This window comes from Pangasianodon hypophthalmus, chromosome 20 (assembly GCF_027358585.1).
Source record: "Pangasianodon hypophthalmus isolate fPanHyp1 chromosome 20, fPanHyp1.pri, whole genome shotgun sequence".
NCBI lineage: Eukaryota > Metazoa > Chordata > Actinopteri > Siluriformes > Pangasiidae > Pangasianodon > Pangasianodon hypophthalmus.
This window is the reverse complement of record NC_069729.1, coordinates 3250833-3275257: the sequence shown is the minus strand read 5'-3', so window position 1 is coordinate 3275257 and position 24425 is coordinate 3250833. Positions and strand designations below refer to the sequence as shown.

At 40.7% G+C, this 24425-nt stretch overlaps 1 protein-coding gene across 1 annotated transcript in view; it reads right to left on the bottom strand.

Annotated features, from left to right (window-relative positions):
• The window catches only part of suclg2 (succinate-CoA ligase GDP-forming subunit beta), a 96503-nt gene that overhangs the window by 58148 nt on the left and 13930 nt on the right, over positions 1-24425 (bottom strand). The window contains exon 2 of the mRNA XM_026935483.3: positions 12029-12170. Coding sequence (XP_026791284.1) covers positions 12029-12170 — 142 coding nt within the window. The remainder of the gene's footprint in view (positions 1-12028; positions 12171-24425) is intronic.

Sequence of the window (24425 nt, the reverse complement as noted above, 5' to 3'; positions counted from 1 at the left end):
ATGGATACAAAATATGAACAAGGATGGAAACATGGATATGACATGGACAAATGGGTAGAGGGATGGATGAATGGAATGAATGGAAGATTGATGCATGACATCAACATGATGTAGACAAGTGAGTGGATGGGATGGATGGAGGAATGTACAGATGGATGGATGGATGGATGGATGGATGGATGGATGGAGAAATGTACAGATGGATGGATGGATGGAGGAATGTACGGATGGATGATAGATTTACTGATTGATAACAGGTGGAAAAGGTAGTGGCTAGATAAACAAGTTGGTAAATGGATGGATGGCAACTGGTGGTTGGATGGATAGATGGATGGAAGCATACAACAAATGGACTAGTGGGTGGAGGGATGGGTGTATGGAATGAGTAGAAGATTGATGGACTTAGGCATGACAGAGGGAAGAGTGAGTGACTGGATGGCTAGAAAGATGCATGAGGACAGCAGATGGATAAATGGGTGAAGAGATGGATAGTGGAAGGACCGATAGATGACCGATGGAAGTGTGACTGGTTGGATGGATGATGGATAGATGGACAGACAGATGAATGGATGGATGGATGGATGGGAAAGAATGGACGAATGTTGGACTGATATATGACAGAGGAATGGGAAAAATAAACAGATGTATGAGTTGATGGATGGATGGATGGATGGATGACAGGTGGACTATCTAAATGGAGATATTTGAGTGGATGGGTGGATGGATGGATGGATGGATGACAGACGGACTTAGATGACAGATGGACAAGTGAGTGGTTATATGGATGATGTGTAGATGGACAGATCTATGAGTGGGTGGATGGAAGAAGGTAGTGATTGATGAATGGACAGATCAAGGGATAGAGTGGTGTGACTGGGTGGATGCATGGTATAGTGAGTGGATTATAACAGATAGATGAGCAGGTGGCCAGCTGGTTGGATGGATGGATAGATAGATGGGTGGATGAATGAATGGATTCAAGATTTACAGCTGGGTGGCTTGGTGGATGGACAGACACACAGAGTGGTGAGCAGATGAATGGATGGATAGATGGATACGCAGTGATGAATGCAGAGTAAAGTAGCATTCAAAACGGTAAATAATTGCATACTAAATGAGCATCAGCCTTTGATGTAGGTGATATTTTGGAATGCCCTCCGGAGTGTTGAGAGATGGGTTTGTTGGTGTGTGTAGTGCTGCAGTTTAAAAGCCTTGTTTGTTCTGTTCGGCTGGGTGTCGAGGTGTTTGGGGGTGCAGCAGCGTGAAATCTCCGAGAGCGGCGCTCTTGAACCCTTCTGCTTTTCATTTTGAACATCAGTCAGCCTCTGTGTGTGTGTGTGTTTGTGTAATTTGCTTGTGGATGACAGGAAACAGACAGCGGTTAGAGCGTGAGTGTCTGACCCGTCTGATCCTCCAAGCTCACTGGCTGCAGTGTGTACAACAGAGCAGGAAACAAGACGGAGAGAGTCTAATGATGCTGTTCAGTTCAAGAAACACGCGCGCACACACGCGCACACACACACACACACCGCTTGATAAATAGGACTGCATGGTGTATGTGTGTGTGGGGTCTCTTAACTTAGACTGTTGCTGTGGCACTGACAGCTGAGGCCTTGTTATACCTGTCCACCTGCTCGCTGTAACAGTCTCCAGCAAAGTGTCACTGTCCGTGACAGACGTGCTTTTAAAGACCCAAGCTGTTACGGAGAACACGTTTGCGTGCTGTGTGTCAAAGCTGGTATATTCGAGCCTGTTATACACACAAAACAAAAAAAAGTGAAAAAAACATGTAAGAGCTCCATTATTATGAGAGAAAAAAAATAATAAATTCTTCCAGTACAGCAACAAGCAAGCCAACGTGAGGAATTTTAATGGCCTATGATGTCGTATTTGTTTATTCACATTTCAGAGAATTTCATCAGGAACGCTTTCGAATGGAGCTCACTGTACTGAGGGCAGAAATCCTCTGTGCTGTACTGCAGGATTAAATTCAACTCTAAAACACTCCGTTATAAACATGTCTCGAGTCAAAAACGACATTTTTTCCAGGTTTGGACATCGAAGTAGCTCCTCCTGCTGATATATCATAAAATGCTGTCACTCAAACATTTATAAAATATAATAATCCTACATTTACTTATAGCAATTAATATTAACCCAACCATCAAGGCTGATTGACAGGTGAAATTACCATTACATTTTTTTTATAAGTACTCATTTAGCAAATTTTTTATTTTTTTTAAACTAGCTTTTAATCCTCTAGCATTGGCTAACTTACTTAGAAAAAAATATTATAAACAACGTAAAAAAAAAAAAAAAAAATAGAAAAGTATGCTGTACACAATTAATAATACATACAATAGAATTAAATGCTATTTTCTAACTAATCTCTAACAATTATAACATGAACAATACTATACCAATTTTTGGTATTTATTCACTTAATCTTATAATAAAATAGCAGAACTATTTACTATTAACTGCTGCTTCTAATTATCTAATTAATTGTCTCTTTAACCTTTTTAGCACGTTTAAATCACTAGTAAGCGAGATTAAATCAGTCATCCTGCATCAGGCTTCTTTTGTACCGAGTTGACCGCTGATCCCGGATCAGCTCTTCTCCTGTGATACTGCTAATGAGTCTTGCAGGCTTATAGATACTCCGAAGCGTAATAAAATCTCACACACTCGGGTATCTTCTCTCGAGTCGACAGAGGGCCAAGCGGAGCTATCACAGGGATTACCAGCTCTCTCCTCCGCTTACACACGCTATCTCAGTCGTACGTTATCTCAGACAGCTCAGCTTTCAAAAAAAAAAAAAAAAAAGTCTATATTAAGCAATTCAGTACACCTCCATTTGTCTTGCGCTGCGTCTCCAGCCCTCTTTTCCCTCTTGCTCTTTTTCATTCTTTCAGCTGGCAGAGAGAACGCTGAAACTCGGCAGGAAATCGCATCTCTCTGGACGGGGCCTGAAAAATGGCTTCAGGTGTGTGTGTGGTGTTAACCTTAAATCCCAGAGCTCACGCAGAGCCGTGTGTGTGTGTGTGTGATGGCTGGCGGACGTGTGTGAGCAGGAAGTCATGTGGAAATTAAGATGGGGAAAAAAAAATCAAAGGAAAACCCAAAGTATAACATCTCTCCCAATCGAAGCATTTATGTACTAAAATGCAGAATTTTTGGATTATTAATTATCATCTGATTTTTTTTTTCTGGGAGAGTAGAGAAGAATTCTGGACTGGACTGAGAGAAAGTGTTGGCTCTGTAAATGAACTATGTATTGCTATCCAGACACTTACATTGTGTAGGCTCTGTGTTCCACCACATTGGATTTGAAATGAAATCCAGAATCAGCTTTGAATGCGAGGTTATTTCCAGCTACACAGGACGACGCATGCCATTTTCACAGCCCTTTTATAAGACAGTCGGTCTGTTTCGATGAGCCAGAGTACAGGAACATAACAAAAACTGTGTCAGTGTTCACTAAAGAGACCTGCAAACAGCGTTATTCAGAGCTCTGAGTATCATCTGATACTTACAGACTCTCTGCAAGCTTCTGTTGCCAGGTGATCAGACGTGATGTTGATGTGCAACATGGGACGCATTTACGGCATAAAGTGCCTCATCACATCAGCAGAACAGAACAGAACAGAACATATAGCAAATATTATCCCTGACATGGGCACATCCACGATAACGGACCAAATCGGATGATGATTAGCTTATTAGCATTCACGTATACATACTCCATGTCAAAAACACATCATCACATAGGGTTGGGTGATATGACAAAAATATCATATCAAGGCATTTCTATGATACACGATATGTATGATTATATATTATATATTATTATATATTATATATAGTTTTCCAAACAAAAAAATATATCTTTAAAAATTCATTAATTTATTGCCTAAAGAAATAAAAAAAAAAAGAAGACAATTTTTTTTAAATCTGTAAAAATCATTTTAACAGTTTATAATGTAGAAAACTACAAAAATCAGCTGCTGCTTATTAAAAAAAAGTTCTAAGAAAATCCACAATATTTCAAAAAGTGTACAGTGTCATAAGTTACAAGGCATCAGCAATTTGTTATACACTCTATTGTTATAAACATATAAACTATATTTGTGTTTAAAAATAGAAGAAATATTCAAATCCTTGAAAGCTTCTCATTTTACTTTTCAGGACTTCTCTCATTTTGAGGAACAGTGAGAGGCATCACCTGCTGAAAACTGATAGATAAAGCAATAAATATATATGTATGTATCGTGATATCGCAATATACTGCCAGACAAATAGCACTGTTGCAAAAAAAGACTGTGAAACAAGCAATGTTGATCACAGTCTATGTCTACAAATAATTCATGAATAATTTATGTCCACAAAAATAAATTATTCAACCATAAAAGGAAGGAATCTGTATTTTTTAAAAATGTTAAAAATTCGGTAAAAATATTAAAATCAGCTTCTTCCCAGCTCCACTCAGTTTATAAATATGTCAGAATATCAATACTGCAATCACGATATTGCCCAGCTGTTATACAGATTACCTGCGCTGTGGCTTATTTTCAGGGCAAACATCCGTGCAGAGAAGGAGATTAAAGTGACTCCAGGCCGAAAGAGGCGGGGCTAATTAAAGGGGAAAAAGAGAAACTCACACACTTCCACTGCAGCAGCTCTCAACAATCATTACAGCACCCATGTATTGTAGGCAAGAGTGTACCCTTCTGTTAGTGTGGCGTACACTGAGTGTGTGTGTGTGTGTGTGTGCGTGTGAGAGAGAGACTACTTCACTCTTGCCCCTGAAACACTCCTTAAGCTTTAAGTCTGCATGTCCGTGTCAATCAACATCCTCGCCCGGCTCTCAATCTGCTCGATCGCCTACTGGACTAACGCAGGTAGCACACAAACACCTCACAGAACACACACAAGCACTCCTGACTTAACATGACCCATACACCACATACACAAGGAAAAAGCAGCTTGTATATACTCTTCCATTTCGAAGGTAAGGGAAAAAAATTGTTATCAAGAGTCACTGCTCTTCATCTAGCAGATGCTATATGAAAGGTTTTAATGGGATTGTACGCGAGGAGAACAACAGATCACAAAGGGAACTGAGCCAGGCAGAAAAACACAGTTATACACTGAGACCGTACTATTATTGGCTAGCCTACTGGGCAAGGCTTTCAAGGTTTATTCTCATTGTCAAAGACAGCGATATTGCAGTTGCATTTCCAAAAAAAAAGTGACATTAAACAGGTACACATGGGCATGCAGCAAAAGACAACTACTCACATCTGTAGAAAGTGACAGTTAATACAGTGTACACACAAACATGCAAAAAAAAAGTGCTCACATCCTTCCCTCCCTCACTTCTTACCTCCCATCCACCCATATTAAAACTGTGTGTCAATAAATAAATGGAAATAAATAAATAAATGGAAATATAAATGGAAATATCTTTCATACTCCCGTAAGTCCAACAGCAGAAAGAAAAAAAAGTTCTCTCTCGAGCATTGTCAAATCTTTCATCTCCTAAACGAGACAATGTAAAACAACAGATGTTACATTAACAGAACTCCATTACAACTCGACAAGAGCCATTTCAGCCACAGTGATTTAACTCGCCACTTGGGAAACTAACTAACCCATCATTAAAAAGCGTGTGTACCGGGTTTGCCGGACGTCGCTGCGTATTTCAGCATTTCAGACCAATCATCTGCATTCTAAATCTCGCTCTGTCGATGGCACAGTGCACTCAATTTGCACACACACACACACGCACACACACACACACGCACACACACCCAAGAGAAACAAGATCTGAAACGAATTTGGTGTGAGGAAAAAAAAATAATAATAACAGTGCATTTTTCGTACAAATTTAGCGCTCAATGGAGCGTAGAATGGCTCTAATAAAACAAGCAATTTGGAGCGTGCATTAGTGAAGTAATGGCATCGTAGCTCGTGCCCAAGCAGCAAAGGGATATGGAGGCGCGGCGAGCCATAATGCATCGTGGGTAATGCCAATCTGGAGGAGCCGTCAGGAAGGCCAAATTACATTTTGATTTGTGAGCTGTGCGAAACGCAGCTTGTGTTCCCTCCGCCAATGGATTTGCAGAATCATTTGAAAGCCTTTGCTATTGTTCCACCATGGAGGCACAAATCACCAGGCCAATTACAGTTCTTTATGATTCATAAAGAAAGATTTTTTTATTATGTGCTTGGTGCGTGTGTGTCATTTTATGAGGTTGCATTCCATTAGGATTTCAAAGGTCTCCACACAGTTATTTAGAGGAATAGAAGAGGCTTGTGTGGCAGAAGGAAATCTAGCAAACAAACAAAAAGAATAGCAAAGTGTCTTAAGAAGGTGTCGGGCCACCAAGAGTCATCACATCAGCATCAGTGCTCCTTGGCATAGATTTTACAAGTCTGTGGCACTGTACTGGAGATATGAACACCATTCATCTAAAAGATATTCCTTCAGTCGGTGTTTCGATGGTGGCAGCAGAGAGCACTCTTTAACACGTCATTCCAATATCTCCTATAAGTGTTCAGTTGAGGTGAGATCTGGTTTGAGACCATTTTCCGCCTCATGAAACCATTCAGCGAGCCCACATGCCCTGTGGATGGGGGCAGGGTCAAGAAGAGGCAAACCATACCAGGAAAATTAAATGCCACCCAAAACATAGCAGATCCACTGGTTTTGGCTTTAATTTGTCATTCATCTCTTGCCTGTGAAATCAGTGTGACCAAAAATGGTAAAGGAACTTGTGTGGAATATAATCACAGTGGCAAACATCAATCAGCCTTACATGACAAACAGGCATGCAAACATAAAACTGCAAAAACACTTCAAATGCCTTTTATCTTGCATTAGAGTAATTGGTATGACCAGTGACTATCAAAGCTCATCTCTGCAATGAACAACAGGACATGACAAACAAACAGAAAATGCAACATTAAGTGTGAGTGTATTATATAATATATATATATATATATATATATATATATATATATATATATATATATATATATATATATATATATATATATGAAACCAGACTAACAGGCAAAAAAAGTGTGAGGGGTGAGGCAGGTCATTTGTGCCAATCTGTTAAACACAATTGTTCAGAAACTGAGAGTCTCAGCTCGTCACGCTTGGTCGCAGTGGCTCGAAAAAAGAGAGCGAGGCAGATGGTTCGGACATGGTAAGTTCAGAAAAGGACATATGGTCCACAACAGCTCATGTCGAGAAGAAGCCTGAAGCAAGAGGCAAGGGAGCAGAGCAGGGTTGTTTTGAGCATCTCTAAGGAACAGGGTTACTGACACCACAGCCAATCTTGGACACTGGCAGCTGAAAGCACTATGAAAAGCACAGAATGAAGCTGACGAATCGTGCCACAAATGGGCCAAGCTCGATGAATCTCAGAACACTCGGAATCTCAATGTGATCAAGGTAGAAACGTTCAATCATGATGGGGCTAAGCCAGCTGACTGTGTAACCTTCATAACTACACACTCTTAAATGAGAAACGACTCATTTACAGCCATTTAAATTTACAGCATTTGGCATACACTCTTATCCAGAGTGACTTACAGAAGTGCATAGTAGGCGTCACTGAAACTATGTCCTCATGCTAGAACAATTAGGCCAGAGTCTAAGAATACCATTCAGCTAAAAGCCTGTTAGGTAGAAGTTAGAAAAGAGTTATAGTAAAGGTGTCAGTCTTCAGTCTTTGTCTCAAGACAGCCAGAGACAGTTTGGACAGAAAGGGGAAGTTCATTTGACCACCTTTTTGCCCCTTGACAAAGAAGATATCAGGGCAAATCAAGTTGTGTTTGGGGCTCATAAAGAATGGGATACAACATCTTCTGGTAAGTGGGCACTGGCTTTGTAAGCAAGCATCAGTTGTTTAAATCTGAAAGAGGAAGCCACTGGAAGGAATGGGGTGATGTCTAAGAACATGAAGGAGACTGAAAACAAGCCACGCAGCTGCATTCTGGGTCAGTTGGAGGGGTCTGATGCCACACATGGAATGAGCTGCCAGGAGAAAGTTACAGTAGACCAATCTTTAGATGACCAGGTATTGAACAAGCACCTGAGTGGTCTCCACAATGAGACCTAGGCAGCTGCAGCAACACCAAATCAACATTTTCACGAAGATGAAATTTGAAAATTCAATCCAAATTAGGCTCATTAGTTCATTACGTAAACTAAAGAACTGCATCTTCACCCATCCCAGACATGCCCGAGACCATCCCCAAATCCGCTCCCAAAAACATCCCCAAGACCATCCCTAAATCTGCCCCAAGACCGGCCCCAAGACCACTCCTAAGACCGTCCCCAAATCCAGCCCCAAGACCACCCCAAGACCATCCAGGCATGCTCCAGCTCCAACCCTACCCCGTTCTGATGTGCACCAAAATGATTACTTGCGATATGGAGAATAAGAGTATATCTGAAAGAATCAGCGCATCAGTGCAGAAGATTGAAATTAAACAGCTAAGGAGTACTTCTTAAATTTTGGTAATTGCCCTCAGCCTGGTCCAGATCGCATCAGCCATTAGACTAAATTTTAGAGAGGAAAATGATTTGAGCCGAAAAATGTAGAACAGTGAAACAATCTCATCCTCTGTAAAAGGAAAGAAAATCAGTGATGAAATGAACACTGTGACAACACATTATTGCTAAATCACCTTAATCAAAGGTTCTTCTTCTCTTCTCTTTGCTTCTCTTCTCTTCAAAGGATTCTCTTAGGGAAAATGTCAAATCACGCTCATCATTTGCAGACCACAATTCTTGCGGGAGCATGAATAAGGGAGTTAAAAGTAGACATAATAAAGGTACTGGAGAGTGTACTTCCACCCATCTCCTTTCAGGAGAAAAGCAAGACAGATCTTAGTCATATCAAACTCGGCCACCGCTAATAAGCACACACGAGATTTGACTGCCAGGAACGAAGTGGCACTGTTTACTCTGAATATTCATATCCTGGATAAATGAATTCATATGGTTTTGTCTTGTGGTGTGGGAATTGTAGGACTTCTGTCTCCCTTAGGCCCTTAATGAAAAGGAAGAGGAGAAGCTGCCTCTCAATGCTCCATCAACAAGCAAGGAGGGAAAGAAAGAGAGGAAAAAAGGCTTAAAGACAACAAAGTCGAGAAAATTCAGACGGCAAATAACGATAGCGATCATCTGAATTTATCAGATAGACTTTAGAACTTCAAAAATTCAGCTGTCTGTTTGTTACAACAACTCATATCTACACAGCTCTGTCAGATCAATATGCCACCGATTTTCCTATCTTTAAGCAAAATCCTTGAACACCATCAAATCAGGAATCTCCCTTTGGACAAAAAAAAAATCAGATAATGGGTATCATTTGGAAGAAGACAACAACAAGAAAAGGATGAAGAAGTCATGATCAAATATTTTGCCATAGTCACCTTAGGGTTCAGCATCCACCACTGGTGGACACAGACTTTTTCGCGAAATCCAGACAGACTGATCTGGAACATTCTAAGAGGAAAATCCATCACGATGCAGCCAGCAGACACACGTGTCAACCCAGCCAGCGGCACAAGCTGCAGGCCAAAATAATGGAGCTTGCTCATTGGCTGGAGAAAACACGGGCATGGCTTAGACGGGAGTGCTGAGGAAAACACGTATTTGTCTTCATTAGATGCTTTCTCAAAAAAAGATGGCAGGGGCACACTCGGGTTACAATCCATCTCATATAAGACTGGTTTATTATAGAATCTAGTGCATGTGTAAAAACAGACAATTTCAACATGAGTTTTGGTACAGAAACATGAAATCTTTTCTCATTTGCACAAAGCATCACTGGGAAAAAAAAGAGAAGACACTGAGTCACAACTGCCACATTCTCAAGATGTCTTCTCTAGCCGATTTCCATTTACTACATCTCAGCCCACTTCATCTTCCAATCACATACACTGGCTAAGTTTTCCAGGCGCTGTATGTGCACTTGTGTGCCGACGCTGCATAAAATCAAACCTGTGACTGATGAAGGCGGCATGAGGTTTGCCTCTTTGACAGTTAGGTCACTTAACACCATGGAGAGGCTGTTTAAAAGTCAAATGAAAACTGTCTTTAGACTTGCCTTCATTAGCATCGAAGCCCACAGCCTGTCAGCAAATAAAGCAGGTAACTTCAAGTCACCGGTCTAGTCTGTCTTATAGGAAGCAAACTTTCAGATCCTGATAGCACTTTGTTCCACTTTTCTCCTGGTTTTTTCTCAACAGTAATACAAAAAAGGTTCAAACAAAAAGTTTCTTTCTTTTGGAACAGGCCGTCCTCTGGAATAGAGCGTCACCTCGTACCATAAATGTTCCACTATATTTTTTAACCTCTCCATACGGTGCGGATTTAAACTCCCTAAAGTTGCAACTGCAATAAATCATAGCCTACTGAAGCATCTTTGCTGTGTGTCTGAAAGTGCCTGAGTGTATAAGCAAGCGTTTCCAATTGAGCTGTCAGCTGCACTGCAGCATGGGTAAAACTGGGTCCGTCAAAGAGCAGAGGGAGTGCATGTCCGGCACGTCTCGGAGGAGGAAAAGCTCACAGCCGCATCTCTCTGACAGAAATCCATTTGCGTCTCGCTTGGTCACCTCGGCCCATGGAGACCCCGCTGTGTAGCAGTGTGTGTGCTTAGATGGAAAGTGAGACTATAGTGCCTATGACAAAATCCGGATGGAGTGCATTCTAAAAATCTGCTCCGCCATGTCCGCCATGCATGACCCGACATGCCACCGTGACCTCACTTATACTAGCAACGAAACACACAGAGAACAAACGAGGCATCATCAGTGGGACTGGTTTCATTTCAAAGCTGTTCTGTACTGTACCGGCTAGCCAACTGTGCGTACGCGTGGCAGACTGCACTAAGGCCTACTGCGAGCATCGAGATAAAGGGCAGATTAGAAAGCCGAAAGCAGACAGCTGAGGGATCAGCTTGTGGAAAAAGGCCAGGCTGATTCACACACACATAGCTTAGAGAGAGCGGCTTTAGCGAACCTCCGTTTATCTCCGGTTAACGCTTCTTGGCCGCTGTGAGAAACTGCACACCTTTTGACATCCGACACCAGGCTTGGCTGGCGAAACAGAGCTCACAGGCATGCTGGACGCACTTCACCACACAAATGTGAGTACATACGTATAAAAGTGAGTTAGAAATGAAATAGTGGAAAATGGGTACACAGAAGATTCAATAAATTGGTTCGCATTCATTTAATACTAGAACTGCCAAGATGATTAATGACTTATCACATTAGTATTAGATTTAGTGATGCTTCCATGCTAACACAGCAGTCTCCTAATTAGGAGAATGAGCAGTGCCTAATGTAAGCTCTAGAAATTTTCCTGCATGGAGTATGGCGTGGGTTGGAGATGGGTCTTTATGTTACTAAATGGCCCAACTGCTGAAGCCAGTTACCCGTTCAGGTTCAGCTCAAAGTGGCAATGTGGAGCCATCTTGTCTGCTCACCACCAGAAAGATGAAGGGTGGGGTTCAGGTCCAATGCCAGTCAAGTGGCAGACAAGCAATGGGCAACCTTAGATGGACTACACCCTTGCAGTGCAAACTGGCTTGTAATTAGACTGTAGCAAGTGGACCATCAGGACAATATGAAAACGATCCCTAAGCAAACATCCTGCACTGCTCCTGCTGCAACGCCTCAGTGAAGTCTATCTCAAGTCAGTAGCTGTTGACAGATCTTTGTACTGTGTATGGATTTGTTTTGATGGATAAAATACATTCTCAAATCCAGAAGTACACCTTGTAAAATCATTCATAAGTGTAATTTTTTGCACCACACATTAAGAAATCCCAATATCTGATTAATGGTTCGGTTGAAACCCAGACCTCTGCTTTAGAAAAGTCCACCTAAACCAGCACTAGCATGAGCATCACGCTGTAGTTCTCAGCATATACGTGCATAGAGCCGAATAAGGTTGCATTACTAAATGTTTTTCTGCTAGCGTGTTTGTGCTACTTACTTAGCCTTTTGGCAGCCTCCAGGGCCTCAGCAGCAGTGTCGGCAACAAAAAAGCGCTGGACAGCCACTCCGCACTCCTGCATCAGCTTCTTGCTCTGGTACTCCTGAAGGTTCAGCCATCTTCTGGGGCTCACTCTTATCAGCTGCACATGCAAACAGATTCATTCATTTAGCATATCAGGAATCAGGTTTATGGACAAAACATGTTGCATTAATACCACATGGGGGTCAAAGCTAGTAAAACCTGGGCTACTTCACTACATCCTCTACATCTTGGCCAAACAAGAAAACAACACAGATACACAACTATCACCGCCGCTTACGATGCTCAATTAAATGCGACGTCAAACATTCCAATGTGCCTCCACAGAGCAATGCCGCAGACCAATCCCATTATCCTCCAGCAGAATATGAGCCAGAAATGGGCTGTTGGAATGAGTTGGGAAGAAAAGGAGCCGACGGAGAGCCAGTAACACTACGCGGCACGATGAAGCTGTGTTTCGTAACGGCTCTCCAGAGCTCGGGCTGTCCTAGCTCTGTGAGCTCCTTGGGGAATAATGAGACAGCCAGATGGACTGCGGGTTACTGCAGACTCTGAAGTGCGCGCTCAGGAATCGTAGGCTCAGCAGCTGTGATGGCCGTTGACTCCAGCTGTTGGCGCCATTAAAAAGACATCGGAGGTTTTAGTAGGAAAGAGGCCTGTGTCGAGGTGACTTTTGCTTTTGGTCTTGTCAGGTGGGCTAATTATGCAGTGAAAGTGTGTGTCTAGAGTTAGCAAAGAAACTCAGAACAAAGAGGAAGAGTATTGCTTCAGGAAGCAGAGAGAGAAAGCTGATGGCTGAGTGGAGCAGAATAGACTGGAAAAGAAAGAATGTTCTAGCTTGTGCTGAAAAAGAAATTCATTGATTTAGTCTATCCTTCCTTAAAACGAAAATCAGACGACGTTCCACTTCTTCACTTTAGCAACCATTTAAATCAGCATGATATAAATTAATATTGCTAGGATGCATTAGATCAAACAGAAACTGAAGAAAATATTAAAGCTACTTTCTGATTGGTACAGTTATAAAAAAATAACAAACAATATTTTTTAATCATTTGTTTCACTGACTTGAGTTCAAGCCATTTCTGACTGGGTCTGTGCTACATTTGGGCCAAATATTAAATATAACATCAGCTTAGGGTAAGATATAACAGCGTTCTTTGTTAAGCAGGAGTGGATCTAAAGCAGTTTTGGATCAGTTCTGGTTTTGGGCTGTTATGCTCAAAAAAAGCTGGGCTTGCTTTGATATAAAGATCCGGAGCAGATCCGGATAAGATGCAGCATTATGTTTGGCCCTAAATCCAGAGCATCAAAAACACATCAGGTCCTTTGCGTAATTGGGAATCCATTCTGTTATTTTCTAACAGTTAAGTATCTCAGCCCCAATAATGATTTAGACCCGGTTCAACGCTACAAATGACCCATGTACAACATTCCATAAATTGCCTTCCTACCACCAACCGAAATGTTGGCCATAAATCAAGAGGTTCTAGGGCGCAACAGAAAAGCATTTCTTCTCTCATCAGAAGATCGCAAAGAGGTTGCGAATCCCAACGATGTCACAGCCATCAGCGGCAGACGGTAAAACTGGCCGTGCCCTTTAGACTATTCTCTCTCCCTTTGTCAATCAGAGCGACACTAGCCTTTGTATTATCCAATGTATTTAGAAGACAACAGATAGTGCTTTCCTCCAAGTGTGTATTGCTGCATCGAAAAAGATACTGTTGGCTGCCTTCACATGTCTTGTAGGAAGCACATGCTCGCCTTCACCCTCCCTGGTTTGTAGGTGTGGTATGATAGAGCTGGCTGGTAGGTAGGAATTGGCTAATGACTAAATTGGGTGAAAAACAAGAGGTTTCACTGAAAGTCATTTTAAGAAGAATGCAAACTGACAGCGGGCAGTGGCTGATGTTTTCAGCCTTAAGGGATGACAAGGCCGCAGCGTGTGTAGGAATAAAGATGGGATATCGCTCTGTCATTTACGAGAGTGAGAGTGTTGATCTGGCACTGACACACACATACAAACACACACACACACCCGGCTTCAATGACTAACCACAGGGACGGCCTTCAGACCCATTTAACCTTGGCCAGACAAACAAGGCCTCAGGCTATCTTTACACCTCAGACAAGAACAGACTACAGACCACAACAGAACAGAAAGGACCAGATGAGACAAGTCGTGACTAAAGGACAAAATGTGACCATGTGCTGAATATAAAAAACATCACCATCTCTATGTTTCAAGCACAAGAGAACTAAAGACTAAATGTATAAATCCAATGCTCTGAAACAGCCACTATTGTTTTAGAACGTTCCAGAGAAAGAGCTCAAATGCCAAATGGACCAGAGAGAATACTTGCTGTGTAAGCTTTGCTATGGTTTATGGATGCGATTTTACAGGTCTTTCATGCTAGCTGTAACTCAAGGGCTTAAACTGAACGTTAAAATAAACTAAACTCATTATGCATGGACTGAAAAGCAGAAGGTCCAAGCAAAAAAAAAAAAAAAAAAAAAAAAAAAAAAAAGAAAAGAGAATACTGCAGATCTTCTCAAACAAACTAACAAGAAAATAAACTGTGTGAATGAGAGAGAACTCGCAATTTCATCTTTTATGCTTTCACCTTTTTTTTTTGATTGTTTTCAAATCCACAGCAATGTTTTATTGTCGCTGATGTTTAAATCATTTTTAAGCGGTAAAAACCCAGACAGGCCAAACAGCAAATTGTTTTCAATTCACTATATATGCTTGCTACATAGGGTTTAACATAATGGCATTGTAGACCCTGTTGTACAATACATGGCCAGAAAACACTATTCAAGATTCAGCCACAGAAATTGTTACATACTATGTAATAAGAAACTTGTCCTCCACCTCTACTCAAGGCTGTGAAGTGGAAGATAGGGGTGGAGGGGGGATTGTAGCAGGTGGTTGTTTGTGACAGCCGGCGCGATCATCTGCACTTCCCGTGTACTTTACCTTAAGGACCGGGAAGCTACAGCTCTAAAACAGGAAACAGCTCCCTCCTCGATGATAATTAGCACAGTGGCTGTGTACTAAAGCCTCCTCACAAACACATAAACCCAACTGCTTGGCTCACGCTGCCACTGTACAAAAGTTTCTGATGCCCCACCTACTCCCCACTGCCAGCTCTACTTACCAGCACACAAACAGCAAAATGCAACAAAGTTTCCTCTCTACTTCAATTTTCCAGCCTGTGCACTCTCTCTCACTCTCTCTCTCTCTCTCTATATATATATATACATAAATATATATATGAACATACAAATACATGTACACACACAAACACCGATCAGCCATGACATTAAAACCACTGACAGTGAAGTGAATAACATTGATAATCTTGTTACAATGGCCCCTGTCAACGGGTGGGATATATTAGGCAGCAGGTGAACTGTCAAAAGTTGATGTGTTGGAAGCAGGAAAAATGGGCAAGCGTAAGGATCCCGACTTTGACAAGGGCCAAATTGTGATGGCTAGACGACTGGGTCATGGGCGCCCAAGGCTCACTGATGCATGTGGGAAGCGAAGGCTAGCCCATCTGGTCCGATCCCACAAAGAGCTACTATAGCACAAATTGCTGAAAAAGTTAATGCTGGCTGTGATAGAAAGGAGTCAGAACACACAGTGCATCGCAGCTTGCAGTGTATGGTGCTGCGTAGCTGTCCACAGCCGAAAGAGCCTACAACAGGCACGTGAGCATCAGAACTGGACCATGGAGCAGTGGAAGAAGGTGGCCTGGTCTGATGAATCCTGCTTTCTTTCACATCATGTGGACGGCCATGTGCATCACTTCCCTGGGGAAGAGATGGCACCAAGATGCACTATGGGAAGAAACCAAGCTGGCAGTGTGATGCACTGGGAAATGTTCTTCTGGGAAACCTTGGGTCCTGGCATTCATGTGGATGGTACTTTGACACGTACCACCTACCTAAGCACTGTTGCAAACCAAGTACACCGCTTCATGGCAACGGTATTCCCTAATGGCAGTGGCCTCTTTCAGCAGGATAATGCACCCTGACACACTGCAAAAATTGTTCAGGACTGGTTTGAGGAACATGACTAAGAGTTCAAGGTGTTGACTTCCAAACTCCCCAGATCTCAATCTGATTGAGGATCTGTGGGACGTGCTGGACAAACAAGTCCAATCCTTTCTGCAACTTACAGGACTTAAAGGATCTGCTAACATCTTGGTGCCAGATACCACAGCACACCTTCAGAGGTCTTGTGGAGTCCATGCCTCAATGGGTCAGGGCTGTTTTGGTGGCACAAACGGGATCTACACAACATTAGGCAGGTGATTTTAATGTTATGGCTGATCGGTATTTATATATACATAATGGTTAAAAGCATTTAAAATGAAAACAAAAATGACACCACCAGTATTTTCCTAGGAACAAAAATGCAACAAACCATCCTTAAACTTTTCTGGAACAAAAACGGTTATTTAAAATGGCAGTTCCCAGTAAATAGTGCTTTTTTTGTGTGTTTCACATCTCATGTGATTTCATTCACTGTATAATTTTACACATGCAGTACAAGCTACAACGTTACATTCTACGAAGAAAGTTAAACTATAAAAAAAACTACAACAAAACCACAAAACTATAACATAATGAGGTTGAGAACGTGTTTAAAGTCTGCATTAGACGGATAACCGAGCCTCTTTGTGGCTGCCTTGTATTGCTGAGAATGACAGAAAAACTGCGTAGCTAGCTAACCCAGACTCGAACAGCCAGCTAGCATGTCTATGCATTTTTAAAGGAGACTTTGCTAACTCTATTGACAATGAGAAGCATTACTGGGAAATTTATGAATTTTTTCATAGCACAACTTGTAAAGACATGGCACTAATAACACAAAGGCTGAGTGTAATAGCTTTTCCAGAGCATTACGTCTACGTAAAAGGAACAGAATTAACAAGTTTATCGTTTTGTTCTATCTAGTTTAGGAACATTATGCTGGGGTTGGAACACAGGAAGAGAAATTTTAATACATATGCCCAGAGTGAATCAATGGATGTAGCAATTTATTTTGCAATTTTATTTTGCAAATTAATTTCATGAACTGTGAAGATTTGTAGCAATCTCTTCTCTCACCCATACACGTTTCTTTTTTCAATAGGAATATTAAATGCTGTAATGAAGACGAGACAGCAGACGTGTTTTCTTTCATCCTCAGATGTAGACTAAAGTGCATTTTAGAGTTCATTCACTTTTGGCTCCTAAATTAGAAACATGATTTATCCATAACTAATTTTATTGCTACAAATAAGGCTCCATTTCCATCCTAAACGGCTCTTTGGTTTGTTTAAGTCGAACCCCTTTAGAAAGATGGAACTGATAGCCATCCAATAATTTATTTATTTATTTATTTTTGAGAGAGTGCATGGTTTTGAAGATTCTCTATCTGTGATTTATTTTAAATATTGCTTCTTTGTCATTATTCACCTTTCTTATTTTCACAAAACACTTGCTGAAAGTGGCATCACCCTTTTATATTAAAGGAGATGGAGAGGGAACGAATGATAGAAAAAAAAAATTAGTCGTGAGAGCAGAGACTATGAGAACGCCATAAAGCACACGAGAGAGTGAATAAAAGACAGAGGATAAGGACAGAATTTTAAAGTAAACAGGAAATTGTTTCATTGGCATACAATATTAGAGAAATTGTTTTTTTAAAAAAAAAATCCAGTACTATTTCTCTCGTCACTCACTTCCTCCCCGGATCAGTAGATAAGACCAGCTGGGTCCATTCAGAAGAACATCACCACAGCTAAAGGAAAGGAAAAGTGCAGCTGCTGAGCCGGCACCATGACAGCCACCTCGGGGTGCCGCACGGGAAAAAAGGCAAGATGGAGTGTCAAATGTGCTTTGATGTCATTTGTGAATAAGTCAGAAAATGACAGAAAACACAGTTATGCACATGTATTATTTAAAAAAAAAAAAAAAAAGGCTCGAAATGGAAGCTGATAGCTTCATCCTGAATTCACATCTCGGTAGTGTTCTAGTTATGAATTTTCAAAGGAATCATTCAGCGAAAAATCAGAACAATTTTGACACAATTTTCCAGCTAATTCAGCTAGATAACTTAGACTTCCATTACTTGTTAGCTACATTTAGCTATCTCATCTAAAATCTTTTCCAGATCTTCAGGCTTCCTGATGAGGATTAAGACACTGTAACAATGTTTTGTTTTTTTAATGAACTAAAGTTCACAAGTAACAACACACACTCGCACGTAATAAGATGAAATAATCCCTTTTGTACTAAAATGTGTAGAAAAACGTACTTTTCTCCATTTTACATAATTATACTAAGGTTTAAGTATGTATTTATGGAAAATGTTGACTTCCACTACATTACAAAGCAAAATAAATAGCTTTTTTCTCAAAATGCTCCCTTTTCTGCCGGAATTTTTTTCGGTGTCTTCCCTAATGAAAATAAATCTAGCTAACAAATTTTATTTCAATTAATGAATGAACTCAAAACATTCTCCATTTCCCTTGACAGAAGGCGAGCATGCATATAACACTACAAGATGAAAGATTGGAGAGGGGAGGGATGAGGATGAGGAGGGGGCGGGGCGGGGCGGGGGCGGAGCATAAGGTAATATCGGAGAGTTCAAAACACCTACGCAGCTGTCAATCATTCTAGATTCATATGCTGATTGGCTCATCTGCCATTCTGTTTTAGGGGAAAAAGACTCTTGTGGCATATTTCTGACTGAGCAGCATACTCCAATGTTAAAATCTGGAGCTCCTACGCAAAATTCTTCAAGGTTGGCAGGGTTGCGACATTAAATATAGCCATAAACAGATTAATTAACAAAAACAAATTGCTAGCGTTGGCAAATTACTGTTGTATAAGTGGAATAAAACTCTTTCAACATTCAACTTTATCTCATTTTCATCACACTGCTCCATCACTGATTATTTTCTGATAACAGCATGACTGATTGTTTTTTACTCCCTCAGATAGTAACGATTTCTGAGAAGAATTCTTTTATAAAATATTGTTAAACATAAAAAGAGTAACCGTAGGTATGTGTCTGTATTGAAGGCCATAAGTAGATGGTAGTTTATTGGTTTAATCAGCCCAGTTAAAGTCCAGTGGTAACCCAGAACGTAGTGCTGATGGGAAAACACAATGTCTTGGAATGCCTCAGTGTTTATATTCGTCTTCCTTCGAGCGCTCACAGTGTCACTTCACTTTAATTAGACCTGCATGGAGGAGCTTTAATAACGCCATGACAACCAGTTTGTAAATATTAGCCGTAAAAAAAAAAAAAAATCTCTTTTTTTTTTTTCCTCCCCTCACGCTAAATTTAACAAATGATGAAAGCTCGGTAGTGAAGTGACTGAGCCGGAGCTGTAGGGGGCGCCGCGGGGAGACTGAACTCCCCCACGAGACACGGGTTCAATACTAATTATCCTCATCAGCACTCCAGGGATCGCCTGGAGAAAGAGATGGGTAATAGCGCACCACCAAACAAAACAAACCCACTCATACATACAGACACACACACACACACACACACACAAATAAACAGTGTTAGAAGCACTGGGAGAGAGGATCACACACACAGACTCACACTTTCTAGAAACGTTGAGAAGAAGAGCGTAGAAACAGCGACGCAAAGGGAGCAGATGGGAAACGAGTGGGCGAGGGAGTCCCTGGCTACTCTCGAAAGTCATACTACGCAAAAAAGTAATTAGCCAGCCGAGGCAGAGAGGACGTGAAGACGTGGAAACGTGGAGACGTGGACATTTTCTAACCCGAGATGGCATGCATGAGTGAGTGAGGGAATGAGGGAATGAGGGAGGGAGGGAGAGAGTGAGGGAGTGCAACACCAGTCTCAATCTACATACATTCTAATTCTCCATCATATTCTCATTTATATCCCTCGTTCACTCTCTGCCCTAAATGAGAACATCCTGTCTACACAGATGAGCGTGTACCTCTTGAGAAAACACTCGTATAATGCTGTTTGCTTTTTCTGCTCCATTTAAGGGAACCGGTGTAAGCCTAGAGAGATCCGAGTTCCCTCAACATCTCGCTGTTTGGATTTATTTCCGGGGAAGATGTAGATGCTGGTGTTTAAATAGCTCTCGAGCAGGTCTGGGACTTGAACAACACAAATGCCTACTGAACATCGTAACACACACCATCTGATCGCGTCATTGCTTATAATAATCAAGAGACATCTGGAAAAACAGACCCACTAAATGTACTGCTGGTGTACGCACTTTTGCTGGTCAACTTTATTCTGAAGGGTGTGCAAACTTTTACACAAAAATCAACCTCTAAAAGCAAGTCCATCTCTCTCTCTCTCTCACACACACACACACACACACACACACACACACAAGCCAATTAACACCCAACAGAACAAGTTAAAAGCAGTTTGTTATCAAAGGAAATTTTCCATTCTGGAAGAAATAAAATGCCAGAGATTTTTCTCTATTTTGCTTTTGGCACACTTCAAATGGCGACATTCAGCTACTTCAAAACTCTCATTTCAGTCTGCTCTTCATTTCATCCAAATGCCTCCCCCATGCCATCCCCAAAATAATATCTTATATAGCAAATGTTGTGATGTTCCAAAATCACTCCAGCTGAGCGATTATCATATGAAATACCGCCGTAGAAAACAGAAAAAGGGCAACTAAGAATAAAAAACTCACACAGAATTTGAAACATAATTAGCAATAACTACTAAGTCTGAAAAAGGTCAGACTTAGAACCCATAAACGTTCCCTGGTTTTCCGTCTGCATAACTCGGTACAGGTTTTACTTCACGGTAAAAACCCCTACAACAGTGTTTCCTCATCAGAAACCACATGCTTCTACAGGCTAAGAAGTCTTACCTGAAAAAAAAAATTGAAAAAAATTCTTTTGTGTAGAACCCTTTTTCCAAAGAGTGTAGTTTGTAAAAGTACAGATATAACTTTTGAAACTAATTTGAAATAGAGTTAAATGGTCCAAACCAGAACTTTGTGAGGCTTTAGTGTAAAGAATTAGAAAGGAAAAATAGCTTTATCTGTAAGGGATACTGAACCTTTCTATCAAATCAGGAGTTTCCATTATGCTTTAGTAATAATAATAATAATAATAATAGTAATAATAATAATAGATTAATGAAGAAGAAAATGAAGGAAGAAGAAAACAGTAGTAGAAGAAATCCAAACCAAAAACAAATTAATTAACTAATTTAAAAAAAAGTTCTTGCTTACAAGATTATATAGATTATATAAATAAACAAGCAAATAAATAAATAAATAAATAAATTTCAGTGGTGATGAAATAAATTATCAAGAGTAATAATAAAACATATTTGTTTTTACAAGACGTAAACCAACCACAAATTATTATTTACTGAAATTATTCTTCCAATTCTGAAGCCTGTCCCATGTCCTGTCCAAACCGTTCTGTATCTCGCCCAAACAATTTTACTTTCACAATTCATTTATTTACCGCTGCTGCCTCTTTATCATCCTCCTGCATTAGCATTAAGTGAAATACGTGCGGTCTCGGGAGCACGGGAGCAGATGTCCCTTTAGGTACGACGCGTGCCCCGAGCACATCTTGACCTATCAGCCGTCCTCGCACAAAGCCGAAAGGACGGAGGAAAGCTGCGGCAGCATTCCAGTCGCATTCTGTTCCCATGGCAGATGCTGAACAGACCGACCTCAAAAAGTTAGGCTCAAATTATTTTAAAAAAATAAAACATTTAAAAAGTAAGGGATACTTAAAGAGCAAAAGAACCTGACCCATGTTTTCCTCAGCACAATGTGTAACTTCCAACACAAGGCGAATCCCAGAGGACGTGAGGAAGCAGTTTGTATTTATAGCTGTTTATTGACTTGTCCTTATGAAGAGGAACATTTTGAGGATCTGAGAGGAGAAAATAAACTTGAACGCAAGCAGAGGTCCAAAAAAAAATAGTTTCTTTTGACTTCTGTTCTTTAAATGCTATTCACTCAACACTTTTTTGCTTCCTTCTTCTGGGCTCTTGTCCTGTATTATATTAGACTAATATTAGTAGTGTGTACTATTTTGGGTACTATCTCTCCGAAATGTCCTTGAGTTTTGGAATATGGTGAGAATAGGCTTGGGTGATATGACGATTTAATCAACATGATATCCAGTGACTTTTATTCCGATTCTATTATTCTATTATCTTATCACTCAAAAATATGCCAAAAGAGCAGCCTTCTTTTTTCTTCCCAATAAAATAGGTGATGAGCCAAATAGATGAATCCGGAATGATCTGCGCAGATGTTATGAGCTCTTCCATATTAACTGACACCATATGTTCAAAATGTACATTACTGTGCATTACTGGCACTGCCAGCAAGCAGTTCCTGACTACACACCTGGTAATACTGTTACACCCACCTGTACTCTCTTTAAACCTGAAAAGGTGGAAATGCTCAGGTTCCTGGTTTTTTTTTGTTGTTTTTTTTTTTAACAGTTCTGGACGATTAAATCATTTTTCTCAAAATTTTTAAATGCTAATTCATGAGCAGGGAAAAATCAGCATAACTGAGAATGATGCAAGCCTAAGTTTATATTATAAAAGCCATGTCATCTGAATAAAAGTCTGTATATGCATCTTTGTGCTTGTGAGTGCAAAACGCAAAGCCCAACAGCAAGATTTTAACCGAGAACAGCATCTCCAGATTGATTATTGATTAGCTTGATTGATTGATTAGTAGTAAAACAGGCATTCAGTACAGTACGAGTGTCACGAATCCCATCTGCATAGTCTGTGCTCATGTTGTCCCCTTTGTTATTTTCATTTCCTGGTCCTGTCTCCGCCCCTTGTTATGTCATCCCATTGTATCCAGCTGTTCCTGATTAGTTTCTAATTAGTATGTGTATTTAAACCTTCATGTGTCTCTGTGTCATTGCGAAGTTTTGTTTCATGGAATTGGTTACGACATCGAGCCGCTGTTACCCGCATTTCCTTTTCACTTTTCCTAAGCTTCCTAGCTCCCGAGTCAATTTCAGCAGTAATTTATCCAACGTGAAACTGATCATCTGGAAGACTCTGGGTGTACATGATACAGTCAATAATCAGATTTTGTTCTGAATACATGACATCAGGAACAGCACGTCTACTGTCACTTTAGAACCTGGTAATAAACACACTACTGAAAGAAGGTCTGAGATTAAATTCTAATTTTTTAAAAATAAATATTTAAAATTAATACAGACTAGTGGACATGGATTATTGCACATCCTGTTTGTAACCTCAACAAAAAGTCAGCAAATTGCTCCCGAGCAGTGTTAATCATTCTACAGCACGTTGTGTGTTGGCTGATGTGTGTAGTGCAGCAGGTGGTAAGATTCAGAAGAGTCTGCTCTTGTTAAGAAGAAGTGCATTAACTTCCAACATAGACAGCAAATGAATTTTTTTTTTTGTGAAAGTCAATAAGGAGTAGGGTTGAACCTACTTGTCCACTGGACAATGAGTAGCCTTGACAGAAGATCTGCTTGTTCCAGGCAGCTGGGCCTGTTATTTGTCCAGCCCTGCACAGGCTACACTTATGCTGCTGGTTATTCCATCGTCTATTCCAAGAAAACAACATGCTTTGTTTAATATTTGGCCGTGATATGAGTGAAGGTCGAGGTCAGAAGAGAGGCAGTGGAAAAATAAGGTGAAAGGGCACAGCGGATAAGCACTAACCAAAAACAAGCTAGCAAGGAGAGAGAGGAAACTAAAGTCTCAAACATTCAAGAATTTCAGGCAAACCGTGCAACTGGCAAAATCAATAATGATCATGTTATTAGTGTAGATGTGAACGCACTCTGAATGGAAAAGCTGTAATATAACCTCCACATCAAAGCCAGTACTCACTCCTGAACCGATATAATAAAGGACAATGTCACAGTCCTTTCGCTGTAATGTAGGGGCGTGGCGCTCAACTCCTGAATTTATTACCGTGATAAATGCTCTCTCTAGCTGAAGGGGAAGAAATGTCACCTCCTGTAAATGATAAGACGAGCAACGCCGCATGCTGTGTGAATACAATAGACTCGCCTCATGACTGATATCTGATGTGTATGAATAGGCGAAAGTGCTCCTTAGTTCGAGGGCTTAGAGTCGTGAGCTAGGAGTAATTTGCATAGATTAATTTGTCAGTCTTTATATGCTGTGCATGAAAAGAAACGGGCTGGGAAAAACGAATGGCAGAAAATTTGGAAAAAATGTCAAATAAAATTTAGTGGCTTTGGTTGTTTTTGGTAGGGAATAAACACGTATGGTAGTGATTTCCCAGCCAAACTCCCAGCCAAACTCCCAGCCAAATTCCCAGCCAAATTCCCA